General features: G+C 44.5%; 1 protein-coding gene across 19 annotated transcripts in view; it reads right to left on the reverse strand.

Moving 5' to 3' along the window:
• The window catches only part of LOC138738838 (adhesion G-protein coupled receptor G2-like), a 121,208-nt gene that overhangs the window by 7,564 nt on the left and 97,012 nt on the right, over window positions 1-16,632 (reverse strand). For all 19 annotated transcript variants that reach the window (XM_069889915.1, XM_069889909.1, XM_069889903.1 and 16 more), the window contains 4 exons: window positions 8,054-8,150; window positions 2,815-3,098; window positions 1,385-1,486; window positions 436-576 (listed from right to left, as the gene is read on the reverse strand). In XM_069889915.1, coding sequence (XP_069746016.1) covers window positions 436-576; window positions 1,385-1,486; window positions 2,815-3,098; window positions 8,054-8,150 — 624 coding nt within the window. The remainder of the gene's footprint in view (window positions 1-435; window positions 577-1,384; window positions 1,487-2,814; window positions 3,099-8,053; window positions 8,151-16,632) is intronic.

Raw genomic sequence — 16,632 nt, forward strand, 5'->3', positions numbered from 1 at the left:
TTATTTATGGAGTCCATCATAATTAATGCTTGACAAAACCACAGTGACATTATGGATATCAAAGAAGCTGAATAATACATATACCCTGTATATGTGAATGGAAAGGGATCTCCGCAAATTAGGTCCCTTTCAGATGTGACCTAAATGCGTAGCCAGGTTCTAAAGTTAGGACCAAAGCAGGGAGGGGGTGTGGTGGTGGAGTCAGTCCAAAGCAGGGTGGGGTGGGGTGGGCGGGGGGTGCTGGTGGTGAAACCGGACTGAAGTGGGGGATGGGGGTGGCTGCTGAGTCAGACCGTCATCATAAAACATCCCACAGCATTTCCTACCAATAATAGTGAACAAGATTTACACTGAGATCAAGTTGGAAACAAACCATGGTTCATTATTTCAATTAATATGCAACAAGACCAGGTCAATCAAATCCATCATACACACCATTTACGTTGGGATAAGAACGATAATCTTTGGCCAGAAATAAGGAGGAATTAGACTGTAAGGAGTTATTGGATGTTGAGTACATGGATTGGACCAAAGGCTGCATCTTCTTTATATTATTTGTTGCTGTTTTACTCCAATCTACAGAATAAACCAGAGCATTTTAAAAGAATTAGTCATAAAGTTTAAACTCATGATAAAGGCCTTTCAGCCCAATTTGTCCACGCTAACCAAGCAAATCTCACTTGTCAGCAGTTAAACAAGAAAGTCTGAAGATGTTGGCGTCATGTGCAATACATAAATGAGCTGGAGAAACTCAACAGGTCACGAGCATCCAGAGGAAGTAAAGGGTAGTCAATGGTTTGTCAGGTATAAAAGAAAAAAGCTGAGAATTGATTGGGGAGAGGATCGCGGCTGCCCCTGTAATTTGTATCATCAGATTTCATCTAAGTTTGAAGCAGAGACTAAAAAATGCCAAAATAAAAGTAAATCTTAATCCTCATCTTCTCCTTTTCTTCTTTTTCTCCTTCTCTCCCTTCACATTCCCCTTCTCCTTCCTGTTCATCCTCTTCCCCACCTTCTCCTCCTCTTCCTGCTCTTTTTCTTTCCAATCCTCCTCCTCTTCCTCCTCCTTCTTGTTCTTTCTCTCACAGATAGCGTAGCAGTTAGCGTAATGCTATAACAGAGCCAGCAATCCAGGTTTGAATCCAGTGCAGTGTGTAAGAAATATATACGTTCTCCCCTGTCTGCAAAGGTTTCCTCCGGCTGCTCTGGTTTATTTCCACCCATCAAAAATGTATGTGGGTCATAGGTTAATTGGGGTATTTGGACTACACAGACACATTGGCTGGAAGGGCCTGTTACCATGCTAAATCTCTAGAATAGTTGGACACTAACCAATGTGACTATTCCCTGAGATTATGATCCAAGTTGGTTTCTATGGCCTTACCTGAATTCTCAGACAACCTCAGCTTTCCGCAGCACAGGTACCTCCTCCACTGTTTCTGAACAGTTTCTTTGGTCAGGCAGTGAAAAATGAAAATAAAAGCTCCTGGATAAATATAAAACATAGGGTAGTTATATAGAGATCAGATGGGACTCAATCGGTGGTAAACTGCTGAGTGAAGAGATCCTTCCTCTGGAGATTTGACCATGGGATCCTAAGCTGACACACATCAGTACAACACCAAGTGATGGCTGCATGTTTGATTCAGTCATCTTTCAGGTGAGGCATAAAGTAAGAGCAGGTCTGCTCTGCTGAGTTGTGTAAAAAGCGCTGTGCTAATATTTCAAAGAGTGAATGAGTTATTCCTGGCAACCCACCTAATATTTGTCAGTACTTCAAAGGCAAATTACTTGTTGATATCTTGATGGTTTGCTGACACATACGTTGACTGTTTCATTGCTGACACATGAACAAAACAAAATGAGTGAAGTACCCCATCTAGCCCATCCACCATGCCCTGGTTTGACTCATCTCTTCATTACTTCCAGTTTCCCACAGCCCTCAAATTCTCAATATTTCAAAAAATGTGTCTATCTTCCCTCTTCAATGCCCAGAGTGGAGTATTCCAAAGATTCACCACCCTCTATGAGAAAAAACACCTCGGTTTTAAATGTTCTCCCTAAATCTTGCAATTATGGTCCTTCATTCAAGCCATTCCAACCAGCAGAAATATCTCAACATCCACTATCATGGTCCCTTAAGATCTTTCAAGCTCACACCTCATGCTTCTTAACTCAGAAGTATGCACATATAATCTTGTTAACATTCTTGATAAAACAACCCTCTCAAACTAGGAACGAGCCTCATGAATCTCTTTTGGGAGGCTCCAATACTATTATACTGTATCATAAATAAGGTGACTAAAGTTGTGCAGAGTACTTCAGGTGTGCTCTCAATAACATCCTGTACAATCACAACAATGTGCTTTTCAGCTCTAACCCCTGGTTATGAAAGTCATTCTGTCACTTGTCTTTTTAATTGCCAGCTACATCTGATTTCCAAGGATACAGGGAAGGCACAAATAAATATGCAACTGGGCTGCACTGCAGCAAGTCATGTTCAAGGCACAATGGATTAACTTGTGGACAAAGGGACTTATTCTTTAAAAGTGTCTCTTCCAAAGGGGAAGATGCACTGAACACTAGATTTAATGGACATTCAAAATTATGGGATGCTTTGATAACATGGAGCTGTACCTAATATGCCCGGCTTCCTCTTCCAGGAATCAATGGGTTGCTGGGACTGTACCAATGGTTAATATTTTAAGCAACCTTTCATTAATGAATCCTATCCATTCAGTAACAGAATTGAGACGAACGCTCAGTCTGTTAATTATGTGTTTACTTAACTGAAATGCAATAATTAATGAGTACCTTGCAAAGTATTGAAGATGGCAAAGAGATACATAAATGAAATGTTTACTGGGCCCCACGCAAAGAAGGCAAATCCCCAGGTGATTCCAAGCAAGAAAGTGAGGCCGGTCACACTTTTCATGTCTTGTAATATGCTCCTCTGTGCATTTTGATGTTGCTTTTTGTTTTTGATTCGGTAGAGTTGATTCATCACCACAATGAACATACTAATGTTCAGGAGGAACATTACACAGAAATAGCCGACTACAGCAATGTAGAACACTATGTCTTCCTTGATCCAACAGCTGTAGTACAAGAGAAAGACACAAAGCACATTAGAAAACAGGTTTCAATACTGTCAAACATCTCCTTTATTTTAATGATTAATCTTCATATAGTGGAATGACCTAACCTTGTGCACAGCAACTTTATCTCACACTGAGGTAACAAAGGTTCAGTAAAAGGTTTTTTTAAAGAACAACTAAAGAATGTATTAGAAAATAGAGTACTCGACAGGTTGTAATGTGGGCAATGGGAGAATTTATAATGGACATTAGGAAATGGCAGAGAAATTAAACAAAGTCTTGCATCTGAATTCAAAGGAGCAGAGACAAAAATAACCTTATGGAAATATTAGAAAATTGGTGACCTAGTGAGAACAAAGAAGAAAAAGAAATACAAGTTAAAAAAATAAATTCCAAGAGAATTTGGTGACCTTGAAAGTCCAATGATTGATGCCCGTTTTAAAACACAACTGGGTATAGAGAGAGAGGTTATCATCTTCCAAAAGTCTATAATTTTTATAGAATCATTCCTTTGTATTACAGGGTTGCAAATATAGCTTTGCTATTTAAGAAAAGAGAAAGAGAGGGAACTGCTGACCTCTCGGCCTAATGTTAATGGTTGAGAAATGGTGGAATCTATAATGAAGGATGCAGCAACAGAACTCTGAAAAGAATATGATTGAGCAGAGTAGGTCTGGATGCTTGGAAGGAGAATCGTACTCGATTTATCTAGTGGCATTTTTTGATGCTGAGACTAATAGGATAAACATAAACAGCAAATCAATGGAGAATATATAATTAGATTTTCAGAAAGCTTTTGAGTTCATTAACAAGTTTAGAGCTCAAGGAATAGGGATAATGCAATGACATGGACTGAGGATTGATTATCATTCAGAAAGCAAGGTGTAGCATGAATAAAAGCTCTTATCACTGGAGGGAGAACAAATGCTTTTATTAGCTTATAACTAAGGGTAGGGTCTCACTGTAGTCTTCAGAAGGGTTCTGGGTTTAGGCAGGAAACTAGGATTCTAAGTGAGCAGATGGGGGTGGAGGCGAGGCCATCCATCAGAACATCACACTACCAAGGAATGAAGACAGAGAACATGGGTTCAGAAAATAATTGGTTGAAAAATATGTAGTTATTTACAAATTTACAGATTTAAGTGGTCTGGGGGTCTGGAGATCCTGGTGGAGCACCTTAGCACCACAGTGGCCTTAGACTCTTTGGGTCTCCTGGTCCCTTTGTGAGAGAGGAGAGGCGGGTTGGATCTCAGGCTCAATGGTGGGGGGGATGCATTTTCCTTCTGAACTGGTTCCCCCAAGGCCCCTAACTAGGGGTAGCAAAAATGAGTTCCATAGCTCACAGGGCTATTGAGGCAATGGACTCCTTGTTCCGATGGGTGTCAGGTCCCTAATGGAGACGATGTCCTCCCTGCCATCCGAGTACTCCACATAGGTGTACGTGGGATTGGCGTGAAGCAATTTTACCCTTTCCACCAGGGGATCAGTCTTTCTTCTCCTCATGTGCTCCCTGAGAAGGACAGGACCAGGAACCGTGAGCCTGATTGGGAATGTAGTTCCCGATGCCGACCTTCTCTCAAAAGTGAATAGGAGTTCGTGAGGAATAGTATTGGTTGCGGTACATAGTAGTGACCGATGGAATGGAGCGCCATAGGAAGGACTTCCTGCCAGCGTGAGTCTGGAAGGCCTTTTGACTTCAGGGCCAGTTTGACAGCTTTCCAGACTGTGGTGATCTCCTTTTCAACTTGCCCATTTTCCCAGGGGTTGTAGCTAGTAGTCCTGCTGGATGTGATGCCCGTCACCAGCAGGTACTGATGCAGCTCATCACTCATAAAAGATGGGCCCTGGTCACTATGAATATAGCTGGGATACCTGAACAGAGCGAAAATGGAGTCTAGGGCTGTTATGACTGACAAAGTGGACGAGTCTGGACATGGAATGGGGAACGGGGATCAGGAGTACTCGTCAATGATAGATAGGAAGGAGGTGTTCCTGTTCGTGGAGGGGAGGGGGTCCCTTAAAATCAATCCTGAGCCATTCAAAGGGCCTGGATGACTTGACCAGGTGCGCTTTTACAGGGCGGTAGAAGTGCGGCTTGCACTCTGCGCAGACCTGGCAAGACCTGGTCATTTCCCTGACGTCTTCCATGGAGTAGGGCAGATTGCACGCCTTGACAAAATAAGCCATGCGGGTGACCCTGGATGGTAGAGCTTATTATGCATAGACCACAGTTGGCCAGTGTGTGCAGAGGCACAGCTTCCTCTGGATAAGGCAACTGGAGGGTCACGATAGGCAATCTCATAATTCTTGGTGGAGAGCTCGATCCTCCACCTAGCAATCTTGTCACTGTTGATTTTGCCCCTCTTAACATTATTAAACTTGAATGGGACCAAACGCTGGTCAGTGAGGAGCATAAATCTTCTACCAGCCTGATAGTGTCTCCAGTGCCTTACAGCTTCTACAATAGCTTGAGCCTCCTTTTCCACCAATGGGTTCCAGAGCTCGTGGCCTTGTAATATCTACAAAAAACATGCAACTAGTCTGCCTGTCAGGTTGAGGGTAGCAGGCAGGGCTACATCTGAAGCGTGGCTTTCCACATGCATGGCAGCTTTCGCAATGTGGTTCTGGAGGTAGTTAAAAGCTGTTTGAGCTTCAGCCGTGTGGGAGAAATTAGAGGTGAACCTTATCAGCATATTGAAGGATCCACTGGGCGTAATATGAAAAGCCCCAGGCATCTCCTCAAAGCCTGGCTGTGTGCAAGGGTGAGATCCTTCTGGAAAGACCTGGGGGATAGTCTGAAAAAAATTACAAAGGTGGACTTTCCACAGAATCCATTGTATCTCCTAGGGGACATTGGGGAAGTACAGTTTAGACTGTCCAAACACCAAATTCAGTTTGTGAAGGTCATCTTGTCAGTAGCCAGGAAGTGTACAGCAGTTATGTGGAAGTCTGACTCCCAGCTAAATATCGCATGATGGAACATGGAAATACAGTGTTGCATTCCCCTAGAGAAAATCACCTATAATTTACGGAAGAGATATGACAAATTCGTTGAAGTGGAGCAACTGTGGTGCACAGATATAATTCATAACCCCCTTCCTCCCCAAATAAGGGAAAAGAAACAATCCGTCCCAGCAGGTAAAGGATTAAGAGTATGAAATGGGGAATGTGGCACAGACGATGTGTGTTCTTGCCCCAACCTATTTTTATTTAACATCTGAGTTCCTCTCGCCTCAAGGAGGATCATTGTCTTTCTCGGTATTTAGGTGGTTTTTTATGTTCGTACTTTTGTATTTTTATATTTTGGTATTTATATAATTTAAGGGATAGGGACAGGAGGGTATAAGGAGGGGGAAATAGGGACTCTGTAAATCGTATAACATGGAAAGAGAATGTAATATTTTGTCTATTGGATTTGCATGTGTCTTTGGAAAATCCAAAATCTAATATTAAAAAAAGTCCTATCCATGCACTGTACACACGTTGACAATGGCTAATTACCTACCACACATCTTTGGAATGTGAGAGGAATCTCAAGCTCCTGGAGGAAACTTGCACACGGAGGATGTGAAAACTGCACATAGACAACACCAGAGATCGGGATTGAATTTGGGTCTCTGGTACAGAAAGGCAGTGGCATTCCAGCTGTTTCACTGTGCCAGCCCAAATTGCAAGTCTTTGAAATTCTTGACCTTGGAGTGTGGTGGAGACTCAGATACTTAATGCATTCAAGTTAGAGATTGACAGATTTCTCAATTTCAGGCAAATGGAGATACAGCAGGAACTTGGGTCTGAGATTGATGTTGATGAGAAAAGCAGGCCTGGATATTCCTGCTCCGCATGTTTTTATGTCTGAAAGAAGGAAAGGGTGAATTAAGGGAAGAGGATCCAGAAACCTCATTTTTGAAAGCCAAATGCATGTCAGCTAAATGTGGCCTAATTAGACTTTGGAATAATGAAAAGATCGGAACTAGAGGATTGCAGATTAACTTGTAGAGCTGTGGGAGGTTAAAAATGGAGAAGTTTAAAAAAAAGAATTGAGCCGTGTCTTGGCCAGAAGCCAGCAATGAACTGTGACATCATCTGCGATTAGCGAATGGGATTATATACAGTTATAACAAGGACAGAAGTACTTTGAATGCCTCAAGTTTACAAAGGAGACAGTTGGCCAAAGGGCCTGATTCCATGCTTGCATGATATTACAGGTTTATGACAAGGGAAGCCAGAGAAGAAAAACTTTGGCACAGATAAGAGTTTCAGCAGCAGATGAGCAGAGACAAGAGTGAAGTTCCAAGGGAAATGTTGTTATAGCAATTATATTGAATTATAGCATTCAAATATAGTCTCATGGCTCAAAACAACACCAAGTTTCCCTTTAACATTTACCGGAAGTCAATTGTCACTAGGATCATCCAGAATAGGACTTGCTATTCAAATGACAGTTAAGTCTTTTTTTTCTCTCCTTCACACTGTTACCCACCTGGTAGGAATTCCTTCATTACAGAGCTGCAGTTTGATGGTTGCAGGCTTTCTAATAGTTAGTTCAAGGAATCATTTATTACACACAAGCTCAGATGTATGATGTGTCAAGAAGCTACAGAATTCAACTTAATCTTTCACATTGAATAAAATTCAGAAGTTCCCACCCTCAGTTACATCCTGTGTTCTTTTGTTCTTTCAAGTTCACAGCACTGCAGCCAATAGGTTAACCAATCTGAGATGATGACCCCATTCAAGTGGCAGGAAGCTCTCCTGCCTTGCACTATAACTTCTTAAATTTTATCATTGAGTTTACGATGTCTCTGCATGTGATATGTAGAGGAAATGTTTTATGAGAAAGGGCACAATAATAGGTAGAACTAATATTTTCTTTGCTACTTCATAGGGATATTATGATTGCAGTCATAGCAGTGCAACAAGAGGAGGTGTTTGCTTCCTCTGGCAGACCCACTTACAATGTATCGATGGTTGAGTTGCTGTTTTTGTCGTAGTCCCCAAGTCCATAGTTGTGTGGGTTATTGAGGACGATGCTGATCACAATGATAGGAATACCTAATACAGACAGGAAGAAGATCAATGTTAGATCCCAGTTGTTAGGGAGTCATTTAGACAAGTACATTGTTATAACCTAGACTGTGAACATTTCTTCAATTCAATTCAGGACAGCAACAAATTAAGGTCAATTTCTGGAACATTTACTGTTCAAGGTATAGCACCATAAGTCATAAGGTGACACAGTGGCCTCGAGCTCAGCTGCCTCTGCTCCATCCCGAATTCCAGTGCTGACCCTGTGGATTCTGTACATCCTATGATCAGCTGCTCCTGTTCCTCTCACGTTCCAATGTGGTACTGGTTCATGGGATGACTGTGAATTGCCCCCAATACAAGGAGGTGGGAGAAAGATCAGTTTGGAGCTAAACAAGAAATCTGCAGATGCTGGGGTTCTAGTACAGAATACAAGTGATAGAAAGGAAAGGGAGTCCTGCATGATTTTGGATATTTTGGATCTGTGCCCTTTGTCAGGAGACCTGAATAAAAAGGTGACAGGGGGGAGGGAAGGGGGAGGAAAACAGGCTAACTCGTAATAAATAGACGCAGATGGAGTAGGACAGAAAGAAGCTGAGAGGGCAGAGGGTTCAGAATGATAGCTCTCAGAAGGGGTGGGGAACTTGAAGAAAAGAGACAGAGGGATAAGGGAAAAGGAGATATCGGGGGGGGGGGGGAGCCAGTTGATGAAGTAGACAAAGACGCTGTGGTCAAACAATAATCATGGCTTTTATTTGCAGAAACTCATGCTACAATAATGAAAGACAATAGGTGCATATACAGTTATATCCAAGGGGAGTGTCCTTAACAGTAGAGATAATGCACAGCCAATATTACTACAGCAAGACTCGCCAGAGGGGAGACAGGCAGCTTGGCAGACATTCGCCACAGTTTCCCCCGGCAGAAGAAGGGTTAAAATCAAAAGGACAGCTGCTGGAAAGACTGAAGCAAGTGATACATGGATACCATGTTTGGCTTGAGAATACTCTAACAGCCAAAATACACCAGTATCTAACAAGCAATCGAAATATAATGAGATGTTTTATGAATATATCGGCCTATCAGGTTGTTTATGAATTCTGGTGCTTCGTCTCAAAACAGGTGGCTCCTTTGCAACCTTGGGAACTGGTAAAGGTCCTGGGTCTGTAGTGTGGGAAGGACTGACTTCAGGACCCGCTCCAGAATCGCCAGCATGAGGCGGTGTAGCCTCAGCATGGCCATCTGAAAGCTTACTAGGGGTCACAGGCGGGGGAGGGGGGGGGGGGTGGTGAGTCCAACCTCTCAGGCTCACTCTGAGTAGGCATGCGAGGAGGGGTGAACCAGGCGAGGCCAGATCTCTTAGGGTACAGTGTCAGTACTCCCCGAGTCTATTAGACAATCAAGAGTCTCACCATTCACCTCCCCCTTCATAGTCAGCCGTTCCAGTCCGTAACATCCCCCAAGCTTTGGAGTCAATTGAGCTATCACAGGGGATCTCACCTCGCCGTCACTTGAAGTCGATTCAGCCTGGTCGTCTGAAGATTCCCCCTTTTCACAGTTGTGTTCCATTCCTGCAGCTCCAGGATGCATTTTCATGGTGCTTCTCTTATCAATGGGAGTACTTTTCACCTTACATGCTTTAGTGAAGTGGCCGAGTTTCCCACAATAGCTGCAGGTAGCAAATCGAACACTTCTGTCTGGGGTGCCAGCTCTTATCACAGAGTTCGCCTTTTTCTTTCCTTCAGGGTTCCAGCACTCCTGGATGTTTCCTTTTCGGTTTCTAGCATTTCACTGGACCTCATGGCACTTCTCAGTGTTTTGGCTAGAGTGACTGCCCAGTCATAGGTTAAGGGCTCCATTTCCAGTAACCTCTGTCGGGTGTAACTGGAGTCAATCCCGTTGACAAAAGCATCTAGCTTCAAGGCATTGTGGTGTTGTTGCACATTGACTGCCCTGACATCACATTCATTTGCCAGTGAGTCGAGGGCCAGTGCATAGGCAGCATCACTTTCCCTGGGATTCTGGCGCCTAGTCAGCAAATGGTGTTCAGCAAGCAACACATTCCGTGGCACTGCATAGTAAACAGTCAGATGTTCCTGGGCTATAGCCAGATTGGTAGTTTCTTGCATTATGGTGAAAGGGACCTCACTCAGCAGAGAGTTCAGTTGGCCCCACTGTATCGCCTCATTGATCACGTTGTTTTGAGCCATGTAGTAATCAAAACAAGCAATCATTATTGTCCCATGAGTTTCTGCTAATAAAATTGAAGTTCCAGTTGATGAAGTAGACATAGACGATGTGGTCAAGCAATAATTATGGCTTTTATTAGCATATACAGTTATATCCAGGGGGAGTGTCCTTAACAGTAGAGATAATGCACAGTCAAAGTTAGTACAGCAAGGCTCGCCAGAGGGGAGACAGGCAGCTTGGTAGACATTCACCTCAGGGGGTTAACATAATATGAAGTTCTGTTTGGAAATTATGGAAATGGAATAGAGAGTGTTGTTTTTCCATTTTACAGGTTGCCTCAACCTGACAGTACATGAGGCCATGGACAGACATGTGTGGCAATGGTATGTGGAATTGAAGTGGTTGGCCACTTGGTGGTCCTTACTTTTACAGCAGACAGCGTGAAAGATCTCAATGAAATTACTTCCCAGTCCATGTTCAATCTGTCTGATGCAGAGGAAGCTACATCAGGTGTTCCACATGTAGTGAACGACCCCTGCAGATTCACAGGTGTAATGTTGTTTCTCTTGGAAGGATCATTTGGGGCCCTGAATAGTGGTAAGGGAGGTCGTGTAAGTACAAATGTCACATTTCTTGCTGTCATAGGGGTAGGTATCAAGGGGGCAACTGGTTGGAAAGGAGTTGCAGGGAGGGTCGGGGAGGGGAAGATGTGACAAGTGGTGGGATCTTGTCGTAATTGTTGGAGGTTGCAGAGAATATGTTAGACGAGGAGGCTGGTGGGGTGATCCCTGTCCTTGTTTGTCTTGAGAGGAAGGGTGCCAAGAAATAGAGGAAATGCAGATGATGGCTGAGTTAATGGCAGTGGAGGGGATGCCGCCTTTTATGAAGAAAGAGGATATCTCAGAGGTCTTGGAATGGAAGGCCTCATCCTGGGAGCAGATGCAGTGAGCACAGTCGAATTGAGAGACACGAGTGGAGTCCTCCCAGGAGATAGGATAGGAAGAGGTGTGGTCAATGAAACTTTAGAGCTAATGGAGAGAGAGAGAGAGAGAGAGAGGTTAAAAGGAAGTAAGTTTGGGAAATGGGGATGATGGGACAGTTCTTAGACTTGATCTGCCAAATGGCCTCCTTCACTAGGGTGGCATGGGTAGTGGACCAATTAGTGCAACATTGTTGCAACATCAGTGATCGCGGCTCGAATCTGGTGCTGTCGGTAAGGAGTTTGTGTGTTCTCCCCGGGTCTGCATGGGTTTCCTCCGGGCGCTCTGATTTCCTCCCACCCTTCATAAATGCACAGGGGATTATAGGTTCATTGGGTGGCACAGCTTCATGGGCCGAAATGACCTGTTACCATACTGTATGTCTAAAAACAAAAAAAATAGTATGAGGTCATCGAAAGATACAGCATAGAAACAGGCCCTTCAGTTCACCAAATTTGTGCTGAGCATCAACCGTCCATTAATCCTATACAAAGCCCATCTCCCCAGTTCCTCAGCAACTCTTCCAATATTCTACCTATCCCCCTCCAATTTACAGAGGCCAATTAACCTACTGACCTACCAGCACATCTTTGGGATGTGTCAGGAAACTGAAGCATTCAGAAGAAACCCACAAGGTCACAGGGAAATTATGCAAATACTACACAGAAAGCAACCAAGGTAAGGATAGATCCCGGGCTTCTGGCATTGTGTGGCTTGGTCCTACTGGTTGTGCTCCTGTGCCATCCACTATGTCTTAGAATTAACAGGGCTTGGGACGCATAGGTCACGGCAGATGCAAGAATCTGGAGCAACAAGCAATCTGCAGGAGGAACAGCATCAGTGGGAGAAAAAGAATAGTCCAATGGGTTCCAAGCTGGAACCCTTCTTCAAGATCTGTCCGCATTAATTGCACTGAAGTTGAAAGAGAAGATAGCTTCAAATTCTTAGAAATAAATATCTCCAATGACCAGATCTGGGGCATTGGAGTAATTGGTGATGCGACTGTCAAGGAAGCATGCCAATGCCTCTACTCTCTCCCCCTGTTCCTCAACAAGTTCTGCAGTGGCACTACCAAAAGCACATCTGCTGGCTGCATCACAGTGTGCTCTTCTGCTTATGTTCAGTAGATGCTGCAGAAGGCAGCTCAAAATATTAAGCAAACAAGCCTCCTGCCTGGACTCCATCTACACCTCACATTGCCTTGTAAAGGCGAGAGACAGAATGAAAAACCCATCACACCCTGGGCACCCTCTCCTTTCCCTCCTCCCATTGGGAAGAAAGCTTAAGAGTGTGAAAGTATGCACCAGCAGGCTTAAAGACAGTTTCTTCCCTGCAGCCATCAGACTCTCGAGTGAACCCCATAACGGTGGTATCTTGCTGCCTTTGCTTGGTGCTAACTGATCTTCCTTGTAACCCAATACTGTACTCTGTAAATTCTGCTCTTTACACGGCTGATTGAATATTAAAGATAACCTATTAGTCTGTTCACAAAAGAACCCCTCTCACTATACTTGGTGTTCCATGACATGTACATTTAAACTTAAATAACTGCATGATCTGAGCATACCATTGAAGATTCCTCAAGGTGTAAATCTGTAACTGCTGCAAACAAATGGGTAAACCTTACAATTTATCCTGTTACCCACCCAGGAATCACACAGGGTGAACCGGTCGGACCAGGCAGGGCCGGTCAAAATCGATTGGGCTCTGAGACTAGGTTGGGGGATACTCTCTGAGCCTGGCCGAGTTCACCCGCCAATCCCCTTGCGGTGGTGTGAGCCAACAAATGGCTTAACGGGAAGACTTTGTGACATCAGCACTAGCATGCGAGTGTCACATAGGCAATCTGCCTCTTCTTTTTCAGCAAGGAGTCCATGCCCAATACTTGGCAATTTTGACAAGTTTAAATGACAGTCCATCCCCCCATGGTATGTTAACATCTGTCCTGTGCTACGGGGACGTAAGCAGATGTGTAATCAATTGTCGCTTACTTTGCGAACCTTTCACACATAGAGGTTTTTTTTTAACCCTGTTTATGATTTCTGATTTCATTTGAGAACGAGGCGTGTTGGCACAAAAATCTGGAATTTATTACCCTTCTCTCGGATCGTGGTGGATTGTTGGGTGAATATTTGGAAAATGTTTGACATTTCTGGACAAAAATCAAGTTCATCAGTGCTCGTATTGACAAAGTCGTCAGAATGCCCAGTAATGCCAGAACAAACCAAAAGCATAACTAAGGATTCCACTTTAACAATCTTATTCTGACTTGATTTTTAACAAGACTGTCTTATACAGCACAGTCAACAAAACAAAATAGTACCGAACAATAAATGTATGCTCTTACAGTTTCCCCTTGTATATAATATCCTTCATCAAATAAAATGACAATAGGGGGAAGGTGCCAGGGATGGGGGAGGGATGAGTGCATGAGGGAATTGCAAAGGGAGGGGTCCCTGTGAAAGGCCAAGAGGGAAGGAGAGAGAAAAATGTGTCTGGTGGAGGGATCCTGTAGTAAGTGCTGGAAATTCCAGCAGATAATGTGTTGGATGGAGAGGCTGTTGGGGTGATAGGTGAGGATGAGGGGGATTCTATGTTTGTTGTGTCTGGGGACAGAGAGGGCCAGGGCAGATGAGCGGGAAATGGGGGAGATGTGGATGAGGGCTGAGATGATAGTGGTGGAGGGGAAACCACGTTTGTGGAAGAAGTCAGACATTTTGAAAGCTCTAAACTGGAAGACCTCATCTTGGGAACAGAAGCGGCAGAGATGGAGAAATTGAGAGAAGGGGATGGAATCCTTGCCAAGGGCAGGGTGAGAGGAAGTGTAGTCTGGATAGCTGTGGGAGTTGGAGGGTTTGTACTATATATCAGTTGGAAGCTTGTCTCCCAAAATGGAGAGAGAGATATTCCGGAAGGGGCGAGTGTTGTCCAAGATGAACTAGGTGAGCTTGAGATTGGGGTGGAAGTTGGATGTGAAATGGATGAAACTGACAAGCTCATCACGGGTGCCTGAGGCAGCCCCAATATAGTCGTCTATATTTTGGAAGAAGTGTGCAGGGGTGGGGGGAGGGGGGTGTCTTGCCTTTTTTTTTAAACAAGTGAAGTGTTGCTTCTCATGAAAGGCCTATTTGGGGCCCCAGACTATGTTTTTTTTACTGCATCTGGTGTACCCTTTGTAGCATTCTCGATATCGGAGAGACTGATTGCAGACTGGGAGATCACTTCGTTCAGCACCTCCACTCTGTTCACAATCACAGCGACCCCTCCCAACCATTTCAATTCCAAGTCGCACTCCTGTGCTCGCACGTCTGTCCGTGGCCTTATGTACTGTCCCTCCCTGACCACCCACAGATTGGAGGAACAACATTTTACTTTCTGTCTGGGGCACCCTCCAGCCAGATTGACTTTACTACCTTCCACTAAAGCTGTTTGCCTTTTTTTTCCCCTTTTACTGTCTTTCCAGTTCACCCACCCAGTCTTCCCTCCTCCCCTTCATTGCTGCTGTCCCCTACCTCCTTTCTTCACCTATCATCTCCTCCCTTTGCCACCACCCCCACTCTTTTGTTCAGTCGCCTGCCGGCATTCTCTCATACCCTGATGAAGGGCTCAAGCCTGAAACGTCGGTTATAAAGGATACTGTTTGACCTGCAGAGCTTCTCCAGCATTGTGCATGTTTTTACTTCAACAGAAGTGTCCACAGAATTTTATGATTTACTTTTAATACAATAAACTCATTGGTGTAAATATTGAGAATACAAACCATTGTGTACTTATCTCACAGGGTGAATCATCTCAGATCACAGATAGAAACCTACCAACTCCCACAACTATCTTGACTACACCTTTTCCCACCCTGTCCCCTGTAAGGATTCCATTCCATTCTTTCAATTCCTCTGTCTCCGACGCATCTGCACCCAGGACGAGGATTTCCATGCCAGATCATCAGAGATGTTCTCCTTCTTCAAACAATATGGCTTTCCCTCTATCACTAACAATTCAGCCCTCCGTTTATCCTCCTTTACCTGCACAACTGCCCTGAACCCCTCTGCCCCCATGCACAACATGGATAGAATTCCTCTTGTTCTCCCAACCACACCACCCGCCCATGGCCGGTGGCAAGGGGGTGGCATTCAGGGGTATTTCCCCCCAAGTGAGTTATTGTGCCCCCCCCCCACACCACTAGCATCATTAGTGTCACTAGCACCATGTGGTTTCATCTCCGTGCGCTATAAGCACCGGTGCTTGTCTGTTACGTTGGAGGGAGGGGGAAGTGTGATGGCGGCACACAGAGGAGGTTCTTGCAGATATGGCTCCTGTTCCTCCCTCCCCCACCCCCACTGAGTGAGTTTTCGAATGTCAGTTTGTGCCCCCCTCACACCTGCGGTAACCCTAATGCCCCTTATTAGACTTGTTCTGATGTCGACTCTGCATCCTTTTCCACCATTTCCACCACTAGACACATATTCCCCTCTCATCCCCTCTCTCTCTGCAAGGTCTGCTCCCTCCATGACTTCCTTGTCCACTCCTCCCTTCCCACCAATCGTCCCCTTGGTACTCCTGTGACCAGAGGAGATGCTTCACTTGCACCCTCACCTCCTTTCTCACCACCATTCGGGGCCCCAAACTGTCCTTCCACGTGTAAGAACATTTCACTTGTGAATCTGCAGGGGTCATCCACTGCATCTGGAGCTCCCATTGCTGTCTCCCCTACATCAGAGACACTGGGCATAGTCTGGGAAATTGCTTTGTAGAGCACCTCGGCTCTGTTGCCACAATAACATGGCCACCCATTTCAATTCTCCATCCCATTTCCACACTGACATGTCTGTCCATAGTCTCATATACTGCAAGACTGAGACCACATGCAAATTTGGTGAACAACATCTCATCTTCCAACTGGGCACCCTCCAATGGGATGGCATTAATATCAACCTCTCTGGCTTTCATTAAACCACACACACCTCCCTCTTCTATCCCCCCCCCCCCACTTGCCTTTCCCCTGCTCTCTCTCTCCCTTTTCCCTCTTTCCTTTCACACAGATATAATCAATTCTCACCTCTTTCCTTCATATCCAATTAACACCTTTTCTTGATTTGGACTCCTCCAGCAGCCAGCCCCATCTCTATTCTGAGATTTCCTGTTTTTTGCTTATTCTTTGCTTGAAGAAGGGCTCGGGCCCGAAATGTCAGCAATATATCTTTGTCTCCTATGGACGCTGAAAGACCATCTGAGTTCCTCCTGTATTTCAGTGTGTTTTTACATGGATATTACTGACTGAAAAGTGGTTGAAAAGTGTCATGGAGTGGAATGCGTGCAGGGAGAAATGAAGTGATCCAAAT

This window comes from Narcine bancroftii, chromosome 7, assembly GCF_036971445.1.
Source record: "Narcine bancroftii isolate sNarBan1 chromosome 7, sNarBan1.hap1, whole genome shotgun sequence".
In the NCBI taxonomy this organism is placed as follows: Eukaryota; Metazoa; Chordata; class Chondrichthyes; order Torpediniformes; family Narcinidae; genus Narcine; species Narcine bancroftii.